The 19,389-nt window shown below is 40.1% G+C and overlaps 1 protein-coding gene across 2 annotated transcripts; it reads left to right on the top strand.

Annotated features, from left to right (window-relative positions):
* The first annotated feature begins 10,178 nt into the window (after window positions 1–10,178).
* ppp5c (protein phosphatase 5, catalytic subunit) lies at window positions 10,179–19,128 on the top strand. Of its 2 annotated transcripts, none has more exons than XM_031285134.2 (13): window positions 10,179–10,312; window positions 13,522–13,763; window positions 14,425–14,572; window positions 14,659–14,780; window positions 14,875–14,940; window positions 15,149–15,247; window positions 15,403–15,508; window positions 15,745–15,887; window positions 16,388–16,475; window positions 16,591–16,631; window positions 16,821–16,999; window positions 17,092–17,173; window positions 17,990–19,128. In XM_031285134.2, exons 1-13 carry the CDS (start codon window positions 10,216–10,218, stop codon window positions 18,050–18,052), a joined length of 1,476 nt encoding a protein of 491 aa, XP_031140994.1. In that variant the 5' UTR covers window positions 10,179–10,215; the 3' UTR covers window positions 18,053–19,128. The 2 variants fall into 2 exon arrangements, with proteins under 2 accessions (XP_031140994.1, XP_031141000.2); XM_031285140.2 differs by lacking the exon at window positions 10,179–10,312 and adding an exon at window positions 13,059–13,213.
* Window positions 19,129–19,389: the final 261 nt, after the last annotated feature.

Raw genomic sequence — 19,389 nt, 5'->3', positions numbered from 1 at the left:
TGTTTGTGTACATGCATGAGCACGGGTGCACGAATGTGTGTGTGTTTGTGTGTGTGTTAGCCTTGAGCAACTGAGCCTTGGTGAAAACATAAACGTTTCAGCATGACACTATCAAAGCTGGAGCGTGTGTTTTGAGCGTGTTGTGAGTATTCTGCGGTACTGACACACCTGAGCAGGTGTGATAAGGGCACACATCTGTGTGACAGCTGTTCTTTACATCGCTGCATCGAAAGGCGGAATGTAGGCAAATTGAATTACACAGAGAGAGAGAGAGAGTGCATGAGAGTGATGGGTGGAGGAGAAAGCTATGAGTCATCACCAAACTTGGGATGCGCTCGTTTTAAGAGGCAGAGAGAGAGGGGCAGACTGGTCGTTGAGACAAAGAAAAACAAACGAGTTGCTTTTCTAATTAAAGCAGCCCTGAAGGAGAGGGTGGGGTGTCAGGGAGTTGGGGGGTGTGGTGGAGGTCAAAGCAAGCTGAGTCATTCCTTTACACCCATTTCCTGTGATCGGGGCACTTTATGAGCGGGCATCAGGGTGAAATTATGTGTTTGGTTTATGCAATCCTTCCTCATTTCTCCTCCCATTCAATGCACTCTCACACGCAATCACATAATACATGTACACCAATGAGATCATATTCAAACACACTGGTGCATACATGTGCAGTATATGTGCTCACACATATACATGATTTTATACCTATGCAGTCAGTGGCATACACAAAAAAAGTCAGTCAGTGTAGTTTTGAAGCATTACTGTTATTCACTACTTTTTTAAGCATGCATGTTCTTTCATCTTCTATAGCTGTTACTTTGCACAGTGTATATTAATAATTCTTAATTTATTCTGGCACGATTTGCACTTTTGCATTGCCCTTTTGTCTTACTGTTTACAATCCTCATAGAGCTGTTTGTTTTCATGTGTGTATGTACGTATGTGTATGCATGTGGCTATGTATATATACACTATTTAATACAAACTAACATCTGTACATAGTATCAAAAATGTTTATGTTGACCTTGTTCAGCTTTGTTGTCCTTGTTTTTACCCATATATTTCTGTGTATGAGCTTTAAAGGCAACAAAAAGCTGGAGTCAAATTCCCTGTATGTGTTCACACTTACTTGGCCATCAAACCTGATTCTGATTCTTTTAACCAATGTAGGAAAGTAACTGATAACCAGTATATGTAATATATACTTTTGATGTACCTGCTCTTAACTTGAGTATTTCAATCATATGCTTTATTAAACTTCTGCTCTACTACATTTCAGTTTGGTTACTTTGCAGATTTAACCTAAAACAAAATGATTACTAATTACAATGATGATTAGTTTTTATATGTTATACAACAACAATAGTTTGTTAAATTATCTTCATGCTTCCTGTTTCCTCATGACTGCACCAAGAATAATAATCAAATGCAAATATATATATATATATATTATGGCTTAATATTATATGGCATTTGATTATTGTTACTTGGTGCATCCACCACTGCTTTTGATAATGGTCATTTTCCGTTTGTCTCAGTTTTGATGTTGGTGTTCTTTCTCTGCCGACACCCCCTCCTGCCTCCTTGACAACACCCGTGGCATACAATATATAAAGTACAGTACTCACACATGCACACACCTATAAACACACATGTGCACACTGACAAAGAAAGAAATATGTGTGACTAGATATAACAGAACCCAGACTTTAAAAGTGGGTATTAATTCCAGCCAGTCTATCTTAGTATCGGCACCACAGTCTGGCCCTCTGGCACCGCTGAATCATAAAGGCTCAATACACTGGAACGGCTGAGAGCTCCACACACAGCATGCCTTCCCCAGTGGCATCTGAGCAATCTTTGACTAAATTAATTTCGGGTGATCAGCTTTTTTACCACAGTGATGATAAAGAGGGAGGTCATAGAGTCTACTGCATTCCACTGGGGTCCAGCGAGAGTTTGGAAGATGCTATCAGTGGTTGATGTTTGGTTCACACCACTTGATGAACTCCTGTGACTGAGTGTGGTCCTCGTTTTCCTTTTGATATACCCGCTGGTCTCTGCACTGCAAATAGGTGCCAAGAAACCGTCTGCTCCAGAGAGTACCTAGAATTGACGCTGCCTCCTCTGCCTGGCCACCCAAGTGTACAGGATGTAGAACTAATACTTTACAGTGAGGAATCTTACTCCCTAGAGATAAAAGAAAAGGCTCACGGATGAGTCTGGAAGGCACCAAAAGGTCTGTCAGTAGTTAATGCTAACTGACAGGAAAGTCCAACAGAAAGAGCAACAGGAAGAGGAAACTCTCCCCGTCAACATCCTGGATGGCTTGCCTATGTGTGACTGGATATTTTCAGACACTGCGCAGGGTTTCTGAGTCAGTATTTGTGCTTGGCAGCTGGTATTGACATGGCAAAGTTTTAGTGTCTCATTAGTGACTTAAAAAGCATCTGTGCATCGCCAGTTTGTGTGTGCCCACTATTATGCAGTGGTTGGGAAAAGTAATGTTGCTCCACTGACTGATATTTACACTTTGTCTTGAACCCTTGTGACATGGCTGTCTGTCTGCCGATTTGCTTGTTTGTTATTGCTGTCTCGCCACATCGGATCTCTGCTATTCACGCCACATGAGACAATTCAGCGCCCTTACAAGGGGCTGTGGTGGTTTTCGCAACAGCCCGTCTCTCTTTCCACCTTGTTTTCAGAGCTCTTTGGAAGTCTTCCTTCCCTTTTAAGTCCCATATAGTCATCTAATGGTCAGAGTGTGTGCACCCAGACATCCTGAGTCACTTATGATGCGGGTTCCCTTCTGTGGGAAAGCTTGACCATGTGTGCTTTGCTCAATCGTTCATTGCTCATAAACAGTAGGAGCACAGCCTGCAATGTAAAATAAACTAGCTGCCACAACACGTTGTCGCTACCGTTAACTAGCGGGAAAACAACAACCACACAGCCAGATGAAAGGGCTACAGCAGGTCACACCACTGCTCTGCTTGTGCGCCACTGTCACTTTGATAAATGATTGTTGGGCTCTTTCTTGTTTTACTAGTTCAACTGCTAGAGCAGGGATCTTCAACAGGGGGTCCGTGACCCCTAAGGGGTCCTCCGAATTACTGCAGGGGGGCCGCCTAATTATTGTTAATTGATAATTATTTGATGGTTGTTTTTTCAAAGATTTAAATATTTCTAAAAATATACGTTAACATGAATCTAACACATTATTAGCAAAGCCTTTTTGCTAAAAAAAAACAAAACATTTCATTTACACAATATTGATGATAGGCTTACTATAGGTAAGACATTAAAACTTGATGTATAAATAATATGTGAATTTCAATTTTCATCTATCCAGCCCAGTTCAATATGCAATTAAATGTTATACAGTGTATTTAGTTGGGGGTCCCTGCTCCGTCTCTCTTTTAGCTAAGGGGTCCTTGGCCTAAAAAACTTGAAGACCCCTGTGCTAGATGGTTGCAGTCTAGCACATTAATACAACTATGGGGTGTGGGTGTGATGCAGAACCTGTGGGCTGTTGGTGTCCTCCACTGCCTGAATTGAGCATTGAAAAATAAGGTTAACTGTGACCATAGGCGCCGATTTATGTTTTCCTCCGTGGGTGCTCATGGGTGCACGCCCTTTAAAAAAAAGTAGTCAAAAATGTTTGCATTTCAGAACCTTAGGAAATGGACAGCGGCCGACACGAACACAGACGCCTATTAACCATGCTATTAACTCGATAATAAAGCCGTAAAGTAGGCCTAGGCTATCTTTCAACTCAGGACAGCGCCACTTCTCACAAATACAGATTGGAGATGAAAAGTTTAACTGACAAGGAGGGGGGTCACTAAAGAGGCGTTTTCATCCGAAAGACACTGTGATTGTTGGATAGGATATGGAGCAGGGGACTGACAGCGACATAACCAATCACACTATGACAGACGCTCCACTTAGCACCAACTGCAATGTTTAATTTTAAATGAATGTAGCCTACTGGCAGTCTGGCACACGTGGGTGCTCAGTATTTTCCGTGGGTGCTCGAGCTCCGGAGCAGTTACATGACTGTGACGGGACGAGATCACATACTGTATATTGAGTGAAGTTTTTGAACCCTTGATGGGTTAAGTAGGACGGTTGATGTCATAGGGTGATGTAGAGCAGCATCAGGGGTGGTCACTGTCTATAAATATTATACTTGGGGTGTCCCTACTCTCTCCTTACTCATGCTCACCCACAGTATGTAACAACCTTTTCGCCTCCAACATTTACAGCCTCTTGATTCAGTGTGTCTATCTCACATCCTCTACCGTCTGCCCTGCTCTATCTATCTGCATTCCTCTCTGCGAGTTTCTGTCTTTCTCTCTGAGGCACACAGACATGGGTCTATTTGCTTGAATTTCTCATTTCCTGTTTGGGGTGTGTAGCCGATCCCTTGTTCTCGTGCCCAACACACTTCAAACACTTGTGCTGCTCAAAATGAGAAAAAGAGACAGAACGGAGGACACACAGAAAGCATATAAAGTAGGGACTGATGGCAAAAGTATATGTAAGGAGAGAGGTGTGTGTGTGGAGAGAATTAGGATGAACATGTGAGGACAGTGGAAGGGAAAATCCTGACTGATGACACAGACGCAGTGAAAACCAAAGGAAAATGATTAAGGAGTAGAAAACACAAAGTGGTTAATTATCATGATGTCCACAGATATGACCAAATAAGGCCAGACTCGCTAAGTTCGTACAGCGAAATTGTTTTTTTTCATCCTAATCTAATTTTTTAAGGATTCTGGGCTGCTTTCACTTCCCATAGCAATTCGTTTTTATTTATCCTAATTATATGTTTAGACGGTCATTTTCTAAATTTCCCTTTAACAAGGCTGTGGTGCCAGTTGATCCGGGGGCGGCTGCTGGGTATGAGCCATAAAAAAAAAAAAAAAAAAAAATCCTGTGGTCTGCTTCACATTTCCACCGTCAAGAATTGATTCCATTCAGGCTGTGTGTGGGCTTACATTCAGGTGGTTTCAGTGGCTAATGCAACTCCTTATTGGATTAGTTTGCTAGTCAAAACTGCCTGCTCGATTGGAAACTTTTTTCTAAAAAGAGCCACATGCCACAGTGTGTTCTACCAGCAAATATCATTCCCACGCCTGCTTTTTGTTCTAAAAGTGCTAAAATAAAAAACGATATTAATGATGAAGGATGGAAGAGTCAATTGGACACATTTGAGACGGTCAATTTGAAAGTGCATTTTTGTTTTCAAATGCCACAAAGTTCTTATGCATGTAACAAACAACCAAGTTTTTCTTTGTGGAAAGCAGCATCACTTTGTTTCTATTATTACAGTGGAAAAAAATCTAATCAAAATGTCAACAGAAACAACTTTAACCCCTCTGCAACACTCACTGTTTTATCAAACTATGTATATATATTTAGTCATTATAATCAAGCATAAAAAATAACTGACTGTTACATAGCGTTGTTATAGCCTACTTAAATAACTTTAAGTTTACCAAAGGGCATCTGTCACTGCCTTTTAACTAAAGCCCTATTAAATAGCTTAATAGTGTCCAAAATGTGTTTAAATGCAAAAGTTTGAAAAAAATCATTTATGATACATACAAAGAAAAGAACCCATTTTTGTTTATCTGGATTCATATTCTTATTCTTATGAAACCATATCTGCTTACCAGGACTTAACAGCAGCTGCAACTGCAGCTGATTTCATTGCAGGCACCGAAGGTAACAACCTTATTTTATACTTAAAACAGCCCTGCAAGAAATGTAAACAGACGCTCAAGAAAATATAAACACAATTGCTTTCTATACCCTCCTCCAGTCCCCACCCCTAACCACCCTGGTTACAAGTCCAAGAAACACAGGAGAAAACAGAAGGGGGATTTAATGTGGAAAGGTAAAGCCAGCAGTAGACCTTTCAGGCAGGTATGCATCATGTTTCTTTTTCCAATGACATGAAATTTCCACTCCTCACTCCCCTGTAGCGCAAATAACCTCAGTGAACATGCAATGTGTCATTTCAGGATGCTGATTTACACACCGATCAACAGGACGTTCCACTGGTAGGCTACATGGAGGAGTTTGTAATGCTGCTGTATAATGTGAGCAATCCCTGCGATTTGTAGGTGACTCAAAGAGACTATCAGTAATAAAAAAAAGAAACAGCTTAAAGAGGAAATAAATGTCTAAACCAAGTACAAGCAAGATAGAGGGAAATAAGAAATAGGAGGAAGGGTGGAGCTCCAAAGGATGAGCCCCCTCCACTCCTCAATTTATCTTTAATTTTGCTAAAATACCTTAGCCCTGCCCGCTAGAAAAACATATGGTTCAAATAAGTGCGACCCACCACAGACCCTCTGGAGTCAAGCTCTCATTAGTGAATTATTTGGATAGAGTGGAGCAGAGGAGGGGAAACAAGACTGTTGCTATTTCAGCTTCTACAAAATACTAGCAAAGTCTGCCATGACGGTTAAAGGGGTGGAGTTAAAGAGTAGAAGGGGGTGTTCAAAACACTTACTACGTAATGGTCTAACATGCTGGATAATAAGTAAGAGGTTCTGGATCAGGCCTATGTAACATATACTCCACTCACTCGGAGGCCTCATCATTCATTGGCTCGCGACCCTGGAATGTCACTCACATTCCCCCTGACCTTCATGTGTCTCTTTCTCTGGTTGCTCGTATATCTCTGCGCTCCTCCATTTGTGTTTGTTTTAACTTTCTCAGGACTCCTCCAGAGCCCAAGCTCATGCATCGTACACCCAGGAGGACAGCAATTTCCCTCCTCCGTCTTCCCGGCAAGCCAGATTTTCTCTACCTCTCTCCCTCCCACACCGTCTCTCCCACTCACTGTCTGCGTTTACTCTTAGGCTGTAACGTCAGCTCGTTCTCAGTCAATCTCGTCGTGGTTTTTTATTTATTTTTTCCTACCTCAAGCGCTACTAGTAAAACCGGCATCACAGAGCTAGACGTGTCATGGCTCAGAGAAAAAGACGACTCATCGGGGTGCTCTTGCTAAGAGAAAGTGAACTCCCTCTCTGGGGTTAGTAAGTGTTCGACAGGGGTCACAGTGAGTCACCTGACTGCTTGGCCTCTTACTCTTCACTGCGGGAGGTTGCTTATGCTTATGAGTCAGGGCAGCAGACTGGACTAGCATGTATCCTCTGTGTCACATGATTGTCTTGAATGTCTCTCATTCTATTGAACTTCTAACCCTAACCATCTAAAACCCAAACACACCAAACCACAAACCTATATTTCAAACGGTTGACTTTTCCTTTCTGGAACACAAGAAAGATGTCCCTCTCCTGACTTCACTGACCACAGCACATTTTTTTCTTCTTTTTTTCTTCTACTAAAGACAGTGTAGAGTTTCAGGCAAAGGAAAGGTGTTTCAGCTTGGATGTGTTTCTGCCCACTGGTGGACATTTGCACTGGTGACCCCATGTTTGAAAAAAACACAGCAAAAGTGCTCTCTTGGAGGACCCTATGGTAGATAAAACATGATGAAGTGCCCTCTAGGGTGCCCTTCCAGTAGAGAAAACTTCATGTAGTGCCCTCTAGAGTGCCTTCCCAGTGGAGAAATGTGATAAAGTGCCCTCTAGGGTGCCCTTCCAGTGGAGAAAACATAAATTAAAGGTCCCATGGCATGAACATTTCACTTTATGAGTTTTTTTAACATTGATATGCGTTCCCCCAGCTTGCCTATGGTCCCCCAGTGGCTACAAATGGCGATAGGTGTAAACCGAGGCCTGGGTGTCCTGCTCTGCCTTTGAGAAAATGAAAGCTCAGATGGGCCGATCTGGAATCTTGCTCCTTATGAGATCATAAGGAGCAAGGTTACCTCCCCTTTCTCTGCTTTGCCCACCCAGAGAATTTGGCTCACCCATGAGAGACATCATGGCTTTCAAACGATCAAAGTGGCAGTTGGTCAAGGCCACACCCCCACCTTCCACCTTGCCCCCCCCCCTCCTCCTCAATAGCTACAGACACAGAAATGGCACATCCTAAGGAAAGCTCATTGTGGGACTGGCTCTAGTGGCTGTAATTCTGCACCAAGGCTGAATTTCGGGAAAGAGACTTCAGATACAGTATTAGGGGACCACTAAGGTCTATATAAAAGCATCCAAAGAGCACCATGTCATGGGACCTTTAACCTCTAGGGTGCTGTTCCAGTGGAGAAAACATAAAGTAACCTCTAGGGTGCTATTCCAGTGGAGAAAATGTGATGAGGTGCCCTGTAGGGTGCCCTTTCAAGTGGTGAAAACATGATAAAGTTACCTCTATGGTGCTGTTCCAGAGGCGAGAATGTGATGAAGTACCCTCTAGAGTGCCCTTCCAGTAGAGAAAAATGTAATGAGGTGCCCCCTCTGGCCTTAAAATTGAGTAAACATGATGCAATGCCATACTGTATAGGCTGCCCTACATGCTAGAAAACGTTCTGATTGCTCATGTAGCTGGTGCCCCTTTTTTGCCCTTGCTCCTCGGACAACCTGAGTCTCCACTGTTTCTGCTTAAGGATGTGGGATGTTTTTGCAAACCAGTTATTCAAGGCTGGGGTGCGTCAGATGCCATGTGTGAGTGAGTAAATTTGTGAAGATGTGCACCTGTGCCACATTTGCCCCCTCATTGCTGCGTTATTATGGATCCCATGTAAGTTCTAGGCAAGTCCCGTCCAGCGAAGTAGCTCAATTGGTTGGGATTAGGCATTGACCTCGAGTGGTTAAGGTTAGGATAGCCGATTGGTCAGGGGATAGGACCTGAACAAATCGGATTACGTTACCTTGCGTAAGCATGGACGCCTGGCCAATAGTAGTGTGTGAATGCCATTGAAGGGCGGGTCTTGCCTAGAAGTTGCGTGGGATCCATAATAACGCCTCATTGCCATATCTGTGGTTGCCAGGAGGGCAACAGTGCAGCGTTCAGATGGCAAGAAACTTCCACTGCAACATCCTCAAGCAAGCCTTGAGGCATCTGGAATATGACCAAAAGGACTTGTGACTGAGGCTGTACTTTTGTGTTACATGAGCCTACATTTTAATTAATTGGAATATTATTGTAATTCAGTCAGAGAGGCAGAGATGTGCAGACAATCCCTCAAAATTAGAGTCCTAATTCCAGACAAACCAGGGGTAATTAGCTAGCACATGAATCATGTACCTAATCTTTAACTAATGATTCAGTTTTGACACATTACTCACCATTTGAACATTTTTCTGGTTAACCTCACATGAATGTATTATCAGCAGTTATGGTTGTCTACAAAGGGTTATGTTGCTTAATTTCATGGGTATTTCAGTAAAGGTCTATACTGACCCCTGCTGGTAAACAAGCTAAAAGAATGGAAGTGTTATTCCTGATTGGTGTTTTGTACTTTTAGCTTTGAAATGTCATTGTCAATATCTCTCAGTCGCATACTCATCCACCAATAAAAAAGCTTTGCCTTTATTCAAACTAAGATCAAAGGAAATTATTATTGGATAGGGAAACACAAAACATTTCCTTTTCAGGCCTATAAACCTCAACACAACATGCACATATGAATTAACTACACAAGGCTGCATCATTTTAACCAGAATTGTATTGCAGTTTTGCATTTGGCTTATTAATTAAACAATCTTTGTAGTTTTTTTTCTTCTTATCTTTGTATTAAAGTGTTGTTGTTTTCACTACAGTGTTTGTTGTATTTTTCAAGTTACAAATATTTAAAAAAAGACTAATTTCACCGAAAACCTTTGTCTACTATTAGCATTACTTTGCACTAGGCTATATATTTTATACTACCTGCACTGCCTACTGTTAGCCACACTGTATATATAGTGTATTAATACCCCCACTGTTTATTGAACATTCTAATTAGGGCTATACTTTGTAGACTATATTATTATGTGCATTACTCTGCTTCACTGCTTTTTGCATTTCTGGTTAGATGCTAAACTGCATTTCGTTGTTAACTGTAGGCTACTGCAATGACAGTTGAATCTAGCCTACGTACACATTTTAATAACACTAATGATTGACTTGGATTACAATTTCCTTACGACTGAAAAATAATGTTACACAGGTTTTCAATATATTTAGACGTAATCTTTATGCAGCAGTAACTTTTTTAACCGTCAGTAAAAAAAAAAACAGAAAAAAAGAAAAAAAAAAGTAGGCTACTGCAAAAAAAGAAAAGAAGACTTTGCGACTTTTGCGACAGTGCAGTCAATGGCGCGCGTATCGGAAAACGGCAGTGTGAAGAAGATGGCGGAGGGAGGTAATGATGCAGAACTGCTGAAGGAGAAGGCGAATAAGTACTTTAAAGGTAATGTGACATACCTGTCAAGTCAATGGCTTTTATCAGCAGTGTATAATAGACAAACATGTGAGTAGTAATTACAGTACCGACATAATTGTGTTTCAACGCGCTCCAAACCGCAGCCGGGTTGCTAATGTTAAGCTAGGCTAACATTGCTGAGGAACCATGCTAACTGTAAACCCCATTCATTGGATTACACTGCAGCTAGCAGCCAGAACAACATCAGAAGCTACAGCATCGATGTTAACACATGCCGTCACGCGTGTCGTGCATAGTGCACTGCTCGCTTGCTCAGATTTGGTATTTTCTGTCTGGGTTTTAACCGCATGTTGTGTTCACCCATGTGTTTGTATTCAGTCGTGTTATCAGGTTATCGTGTAGTTTAAAAGGAAATCCAGACAACGTTACAGCTCCTAGAATATTCTGTTAGCCAGCGAGCGCATGTGAGCAGCTGCATAATTTAAAGTGTTTCAAAATGGTTACGGTTTAATTCAGTTGAATTTAGAATTAGACGGCAGTTTATTTTGAAAGGATGTAAATACTAACAGTCAAATTGCGCCTCCGTTTAGGTCCAAGAAATTGTTAAATTGTCAATGGTGGAGGAAGTTTTCTAAAGTAAAAGCAGCAATACCACAGTGTAAAAAAATACTCTGTTACAAGTAAAAGTCCTGCATTCAAAATCGGCATCAAAATATGCTTAAAGGACCAAAAGTAAAAAGTACTTATTAGGCCCATTCAGATTCATGTATTATATTACTGGATTATAATTATTAGGGGCGCATGATTCAGAAAATGTCACAATTCGATATCGATTTTCAGGCTCAAGATTCGATTCAAAATCAATTTTCGATTCAAAAACAATTCTCGATTTAAAAAAACAAAAAAAACGATTCACAGTATGTAAATGTAGTTACTTTTTCCATGATTGCAGTGGACATACAATTTAAAAAAAAAAAAAAAAATTAATAAAAAAAAAAAACTTAATCGATTTTTGGAATTCTATGAATCGATTTTGAATCGGTAGATTTTGAATCGTGATTCGAATGTGAATCGATTTTTTTGCACACCCCTAATTATTATTAAATCACTTTAATGTTGTAGCTTGTAAAGGCAGAGCTAATTTTATTTACTTTATACACCTTTTAAATTGAATTACTCTTTTATAGTTTCTATTTTTATTTCTATTTTATTTTTACCTTTCTCTGTGTATCTACTTATTTTGCTGTTGTGGTGCTGCAACACAGTATTTTCACATCAATAATCAAATAATCAATAATCAAAGTCAAGTTCTCTGCCTTTGGTCCACTATGTAATCTCTGTTTTGATTGTTTGTTTAGGTATATTTAAAAATGCCTCTCAGCTGTTACTGGTGTTATGTTATACATGATATATACAGTATCTTTCGACATGCTTCCTGTAGGTTTAAGTTTGGGATTTCTACAGGGCGCCCACTGTGATGAGTTAGAGCAGATGTAAGAGTAAGGTTGTCTGTTGTAAAATCAGGATAGGCAGGTTTGCCTTTTGTCTGAGGTATACTGCATAACAAAATAAACAGGACAGGGTTAGATATTTACTCACTATTACTCATGACCAGTAGGCAATTGCAGTTTGAATATGACACATACTTTATCCTAATATAAAACTTATTTCTTCTTCATGTCGGGGAGATTAGCATGTCAAACTAGTAAATTGTGTCAGTTAGGTGCTGCCTGCTTATTGGCAAATATTACACCCAAGTAGGTAGAAACAAGCATTGCAAATTTGTGTCACACACGTCACTGAGATAAGTGCATTTTTGTATTAGCTGTCAACTGAATTTACGGTTCGGAAAGGATCACGGTTTTGAGTCCCCGATCAACAATTTACAACAATAAATTTATTTATTTTTAAAATGCTTTCCATTTATTACAGAAAGTACTGGGGGGAAGGGTGGGGACAAAGTACTTTAACCCCGGAAATGCGTGTTCCTTGGAGTGTTATAATCCAAATCATAATCAACAATCTTTTTTAACTAGATGTTTTGGTGCCTAAACTTGTGTCGCAACCGTTGCCACAATGACGCTCACTTTTTGTAGCCTAAACTCAATGTCCAGGGAAACGAACAGCAGCTCACTGTGTCCTGTACCCGGCTCAAAGCCCCATATTCTTGGGTAACTCAACTACCACCTTCCGCTGATGAACGTAGCTTTAGCAGGCGTCACAGCTTTTCGAATTCTTCCGCTCCTCTGTCTCTATCAATTGCTTTTAACGTGCCCCGTTCACGTGAACAGAAAACTGCATTGCCTTTATCTTTTCACGGCAACCCTCCATAGAGATTAATTAGCCTACTTTAAGTAACAGTGACAGTAAAAATGTATTTCACACTATTATTATGGTTAAGCTTTGCAATTAATTTGCGGTTCACATGCATTCCGAATCATGAGTGTTAATCCGTACGAACCGCGGATCAACTGTGGTCCGTTACACCACTAAAATGGACAAGTAATGAAATGCTGTAAGATAATCCTTTAGAAGTCCCACTGTGGGTACATTTGCAATAGTAGAGGCATCATTAAAAAATGCAAGATATAATAATAAATACATAAACCTTTTTAAATTCAGTAAACAGTAAGGCTAAATAATATAATGAGTAAATGGACTGAAAGGTTGAATACAAAGTATTTACAGTATTGCACAGAGGCACAGTTAATTGAACTTTGATATTGCACATGAGTGAGTTGTCAGTTTTGGTATGTGTGGTTGACTTGGAGCAGTGTAGATTGTAAAGTCTGACAGGAAGGAAGGACCTGCCGTGTCTCTCTTTCACACGCTGCAGGTGAAGCAGCCTGTCGCTGAAGGAGCTGCTCAGTGCTGTCACAGTGTCCGGCATGGGGGGGGGGGGGGGGGGCATGTTCTCCATCAGGGATGGTAGCTTGGCCATCATTCTCCTTTCTGGTTTGGTCCATAACTGGTCTATATTTTGCTATTACAGAGTGGGAATAAGAATAGCATGTGTCATGGCAGTGATATTGGCTAAAAAAAAAAGCAACTTGTGTCATTCCAGTTTTTACATTTTAATTTGTAATTATTCATTTTTTACCTTGTCAATATCTGCCATCAGTTCTAGTAAGAAATAAATAATAAACCCAAACTGCCCTCAGTGTTTCTGACACTTTTTTATTGGAACTTTGTAGAACCACAAACTTTCCAGTGAAGATGTGATGTTTGTTTTTCAGACAAAGACTATGAAAATGCAATCAAGTACTACTCGGAGGCCTTGGAGGTCAATCCATCCAATGCTATCTACTACAGCAACCGAAGCCTGGCATACCTACGCACAGAGTGCTATGGGTATGCCCTGGCTGATGCGACAAAGGCCCTGGAGATAGACAAAAACTACATTAAGGGATATTATCGCCGTGCCACCTCCAACATGGCACTGGGCAAGTTCAAGGCTGCACTTAAGGACTATGAGACGGTAAGAAATAGCATCTTTCTTTGACTTTTCGTAGCCGCACAATTTCAACTGTCATTTAGTCTGAACCTAGAGCATGTGAGACATGAGCAATGTGCACAGTATAATTAAATGTTCTGATTTATTTATTTTTAAAAGAAAGCGCTCTCCAGTTCCATCTGTTGATCTGTCATCGTGTGTTAGGCTCTTCTTGTTGCCTTAACAGCCTGTTATCCTTTAATCCAGTCATGATGCCAATTAGATCCAGTGAAGGCACTCATACCACAGCTAATTTGGTGCCTGTTGTTGCTCATGCTGTAAGCAATATAAATATACTGGGGCTTTGGCAACAAAGACCTCTGAAGCTCAGCCATAGTCATAGCAATTTATTGCACAAACTGAACCAAGTCCCATGACAACAGAACATGCGAGTTTATCCTTATGAAGCTATGAGAGGTTGGAGCTAGATTTATACATGTATGTGGCATAACAGTGACTGACTGACTGTAAATGGTGGAAGTCTTTTCATTATCCAGTATAAACTGTGGATTTAAAACCTTAATATACTGTTATAACGGTTTACATCCTGGTCTTTACAGCTGCACTAAGTCAATTTGTTGGCCTTGATGCCAGTTGATGATTAACAGTGTGGCTAATTTATTTCATTTCCCTGTTCTGATGATAGGTAGTGAGGGTTCGACCAAATGACAAGGATGCAAAGATGAAGTATCAGGAATGTAACAAGATTGTGAAACAGAAGGCTTTTGAGAGAGCCATTGCCAGCGATGAGATAAAAAAATCTGTTGTCGACTCTCTGGACATCGAAAGCATGAGTAAGTTGCCTGTTAGTGAACCATTTGATTCTGCACTGTATTTCTCGATTTTTTTCATCTGAAATTAAGGGGATCTTGTATTGCAGCGATTGAGGATGACTATGAAGGTCCCAAACTTGAGGATGGGAAGGTCACACTGAGGTTCATGAAGGAGATGATGGATTGGTTCAAAGACCAGAAGAAACTGCACAGAAAGTGTGCTTACCAGGTAAACATGTTTGTTCCTATGAAACACACTGGCTGAAGTAAATGGCAGTGTAGGCATGTACCTGCTATTTAACTTTTTTTTGGTAATCTTTCAGATTTTGGTGCAAGTTAAAGATGTTCTATCGAAACTACCAAGTCTTGTCGAAATCACATTAAAAGAGGTAAGTAATCACTGGCAAAGTGACTAAAAGTTGCAGTTACGTCATGTACAACAGTACTTATATTCTTTGATCAGCTCATAAAATGACTGCAGGGGTTGGAGTCACAGCACAAGAGTACAGTATATAAAACATTTATTTTTCATGGTTGTTTTGTACAGTTATATTTTTTGGGACTCAATTTAAGGTGTTCTGTTTCTCTTTGCCGCAGACAGAAAAAATAACAATCTGCGGTGACACCCATGGGCAATACTACGATCTCCTCAACATCTTCAAGTTGAACGGCTTACCCTCAGAGACCAACCCCTATGTATCCTTTTCTTTTTGACATCCACCCATCAGCTTTTAAATGTGTGTTGAGTGCAGCCATGCTCCTTGTCTGTACCATTCTGTGTCTAAAACAACTACGGCAACAGCTGAAAGCCTCGAAACGTGTGCGTCATAATGCTTAACCACCGAATTCAGCTGTTCAACGGTGACTTTGTGGACCGTGGCTCTTTCTCTCTTGAGGTCATTCTTACCCTGTTTGGCTTCAAGCTGCTCTACCCGGACCACTTCTACCTGCTTAGGGGTGAGAGCACTTACACTCCGTCTGTGCATGAGCCTGTGGATGCATGTGTAGTGTTGGCAGATGTGTGCTTTAGCGTGCCATATTAATGTGTCACACTGAATACATGTGTGCTGTGATGAAGTTCAAAGCACAACACGGAAATTCATTTCATTTGGTTTCTACTGTTCCATTACAGACTTTTTATTAGCATATAAAGTTATTTAAACAGCATTGTTAATCAAGATTTTTACATGCAGGTAACCACGAGACAGACAACATGAACCAGATGTATGGATTTGAAGGGGAGGTCAAAGCCAAGTACACAGCCCAGATGTTCCAGCTGTTCAGTGAGGTCTTCCAGTGGCTGCCTCTTGCACAGTGTATCAACAGCAAAGTACTGGTAAGTAGTGGCATTGTAAGCTGAAAGCAGTCACAGGGTCGTGCATCCAATGTTGTTGTTCTTCATCAGATTGATACTTAAATTCTGTAGCCAGTTGAGCTATTGTCATTTTTCAGAAAGGATTTTGGAATAGAGGTGAACCTGAAAAGGGGTTTGGTGTTAGTAAAGATACCAGACTAACATGACTTATCGTTACATGCCTGTTTATCCTGGAGATGCATTATATATACTGTCTTCATTCACAGACGGTGTATTTAAATGCATGTTTCCTCAAAGAGACCTTTACCAGGCAATGCAACTACTTGTGATGGGTTATTTGACTATCTTTAAATTATTGTAGTGACTGTTACTGACGATAGTGTATGTGGCTATACTTCCTGTATAATGGACAAACAGCCATAATTTACCGGATCTTACTGATGACTGCTGTTAATTTTGCAACCGCAGTGGTTTGATATTTTGTACTGTGCACACAGTTCTAACGAGATTCTCCGTCTCAGGTTATGCATGGTGGACTGTTCAGTGAAGATGGTGTCACATTGGATGACCTCAGGAAGATTGACAGGAACAGACAGCCTCCCGACTCAGGTAGGCTCAGACTCCCAAGTGCACCATCAGTATAAAAGTATAAATCTAGCACCAATAAACCATCTGTAGAAAGCAAAATGGGTACATTTCAACACCTTCCGCCGCTCTTTCACAGGTCCCATGTGTGACCTCCTCTGGTCAGATCCACAGCCTCAGGTCAGTTCCCACACACCCAATACTTCATTAGGTCTATTTGCTCAGAGTATCCAGTTGTTTGTGTTTGAGCAAATTCAAATGTATTTATGTATGAAATGTATTTGTCCAATTCTCTCTCTCTCTCCTTTTATTTATATATATATATATTTATTTATTTATTTATTTATTTATTTATTTATTTATTTGTAGAATGGCCGATCAGTCAGCAAGCGAGGAGTGAGTTGTCAGTTCGGACCAGATGTGACGGAGCGCTTCCTGGAACAGAACAAGCTGGACTTTGTTGTGCGTAGTCATGAGGTCAAAGCTGAGGGCTACGAGGTCACTCACTCAGGGAAGTGCATCACCGTGTTCTCAGCACCCAACTACTGGTACGTAATCGTGCCGTCTGGCTTAAGACTTAAGTCAGCTGTTAGCAAGGCTGTTCACTGAAACTGTTGTGTGTCATTCTGCCTTTCCCCAGTGATCAGATGGGAAACAAAGGAGCTTACATCCACCTCAGGGGATCAGACCTCAAGCCAGAATTTCACCAGTTCACTGCTGTGGTCAGTATCCTGTACATTAACTGTTATATTCATTATAGTTGTTATGGGAAATTCTGTTATTAATTAATAATTATTTATCACTAATTTTGGAACTGGGCTTTCTAATTGATGGGTTCTATTTCATCATCTTTTGTCATCGTGCCTATTAGTTCAGTGGTTCATAGTACAGATTTTGAACTTGTGGCATTATTCTGTGCATAATGTTAGTGACATCTACCGGGCCACGGTTTCAACTGGTCCTGTTCAGTAAAATGATTCTGAAAGATAAAACATATTACGTTAAACCTCTGTTGTAGTGACCCATTACAGTATTATTAATAAATATTATGAGTGATATTTTTATAATTATTAAATTATAGTTAAGTAAGTATATATATATATATATATATATATATATATATATATATATATATATATATATATATATATGTATATATATATATATATATGTATATATATATATATATATATATGTATATATATATATATATATATATATATATATATATATATATATATGTTGCTGTGCATCTCATTTATTTCAGTTTCAATTTGCTTTATTGACAAAATCATAATAATGGAGGTAAACAGGATAATTATGATGTAATGTAAGATAATAAACAAACACTGTACATGTCCCTCAATACAACCTCTCCCCCCGAACACAAAAAACTACCAAACAACTACTAAAAACACATTTGGCTACTAGTTAGGCCATTTCACTTTGCATCAGGCTATTGATGACTCATTTGTAATCATTCAAATGTTTGTTGAAGCATGGTCTAATGTTTGTCTGCCTCTCACTGTCCTGTACAGCCTCATCCGAATGTCAAGCCCATGGCGTATGCCAACACGCTAATGCAGATGGGGATGATGTAGAGGCCACGCTAATCTGTCTGTGACACTGACGACCTCCCATCTGACCTGAACCATCCCAGCCACCTCACTCCCTACAGTGCTCGGACATGCTCTCGCCCATGCTTAGCCCTAAGGGATCCCTCTCCCAGACAAACTTCTGCTAGTTGTGTACAGAAAACACGTGGTGTAGTTCAGATGGGAAGAGATCACTTACACCAGCCCAGTCCAGAACTGGGTACATTCTTTTATGTTATCAGTTAAAACTGGAAAAAAAATTTGCCCACTCATGTGTTCCATCACTGGGTAAAAAGCCAACCTTTCAGATGAGTCTCCTTGGAGCTGCTTGGTTTTAAAATATTTAATATACTCAGCAGATGGGATCGAATAGCTGATATGTACCAAAGATCTGTAATTAAAATGATTGTTCGGTTTTCACAAGGAGCATCTTGTGACTCTGAAACCTAGCGTTGTACTGTTGGCCTGTGTACACAGCTTCGAGCATTGTAAACTGGGTTAAGAGCAGCATGTCTATCAGTGTTTCTCAAACTATCCTACAGTATGTCCGTTTATTTTTTTATTTTACAGGAATACAAAAATGATTACATGTATAAAAAATAATAGATTGATCGTCTCTGGGTACACTCTTAAAGGTGCTGTTTGCCATTAGTGGTGTATTTAGTTGGTTCAGTCATGTAGCTGGTAACATTTAATTTGCACTGCTACACTGCTTCCTGTTGAGGAAGATATTGCTGCTCTCCATGTTTTGATCCTCCACTGTCATTGTGCCACTCACCCGGCAGCTCCTGCACAGTCTACTCTCCAGTCTAGCTTTGGTGTAAGGCAAACACCGATGGCACTCTAGTCTCCCATAAACATTAAACTACTTGTGACCCATATGTGGATTTCTTCAGTACACAAACGTCCAAAATGCAATCCTGTCTTAAAACGCACAGCTGCATTGTCCAGTGGCCCTCAACTTTTTAAATAAAGAAATACACTGATGTGTATGTATATATACTGTATCATTGAAAGATTCCGTGTAATGTTTGGAGAAAAATATTGAATAAAAAAATCCAGTTCAGTGATTTTAGAAACAAGCTGGTATCTTTATGTCTATTAATATTGTCTGGCCTACACTTGTTCTGTCCTTTGTCGGTTTGTTTCAACTACATATAAATATTGAAATATATTACACAATTTACTTAGTACATATATATGCAAATGCTGTACTTGCATACAATTTTGAGCTACATGTACTTCACTTTAGTATTTACATTTTCTGCAAATTTATACATTAACTCCGAGCAAATATAAGTTTTACTCCAGTGTATTTATTTAATACATTTAGTTACTTTCTA

Source organism: Sander lucioperca, chromosome 5 (genome assembly GCF_008315115.2).
Source record: "Sander lucioperca isolate FBNREF2018 chromosome 5, SLUC_FBN_1.2, whole genome shotgun sequence".
NCBI lineage: Eukaryota > Metazoa > Chordata > Actinopteri > Perciformes > Percidae > Sander > Sander lucioperca.
This window is presented reverse-complemented; position numbering and strand designations above follow the sequence as displayed.

What these genes read in the sequence shown, in the direction of transcription:
- ppp5c (XM_031285134.2), top strand. Translation starts at nt 10,216, where the DNA reads ATGGCGCGCGTATCGGAAAACGGCAGTGTGAAGAAGATGGCGGAGGGA. An exon ending in GGCGAATAAGTACTTTAAAG is followed by an intron (nt 10,313 to 13,521) that starts GTAATGTGACAT and finishes TTTGTTTTTCAG; the next exon opens with ACAAAGACTATGAAAATGCA. An exon ending in CACTTAAGGACTATGAGACG is followed by an intron (nt 13,764 to 14,424) that starts GTAAGAAATAGC and finishes TTCTGATGATAG; the next exon opens with GTAGTGAGGGTTCGACCAAA.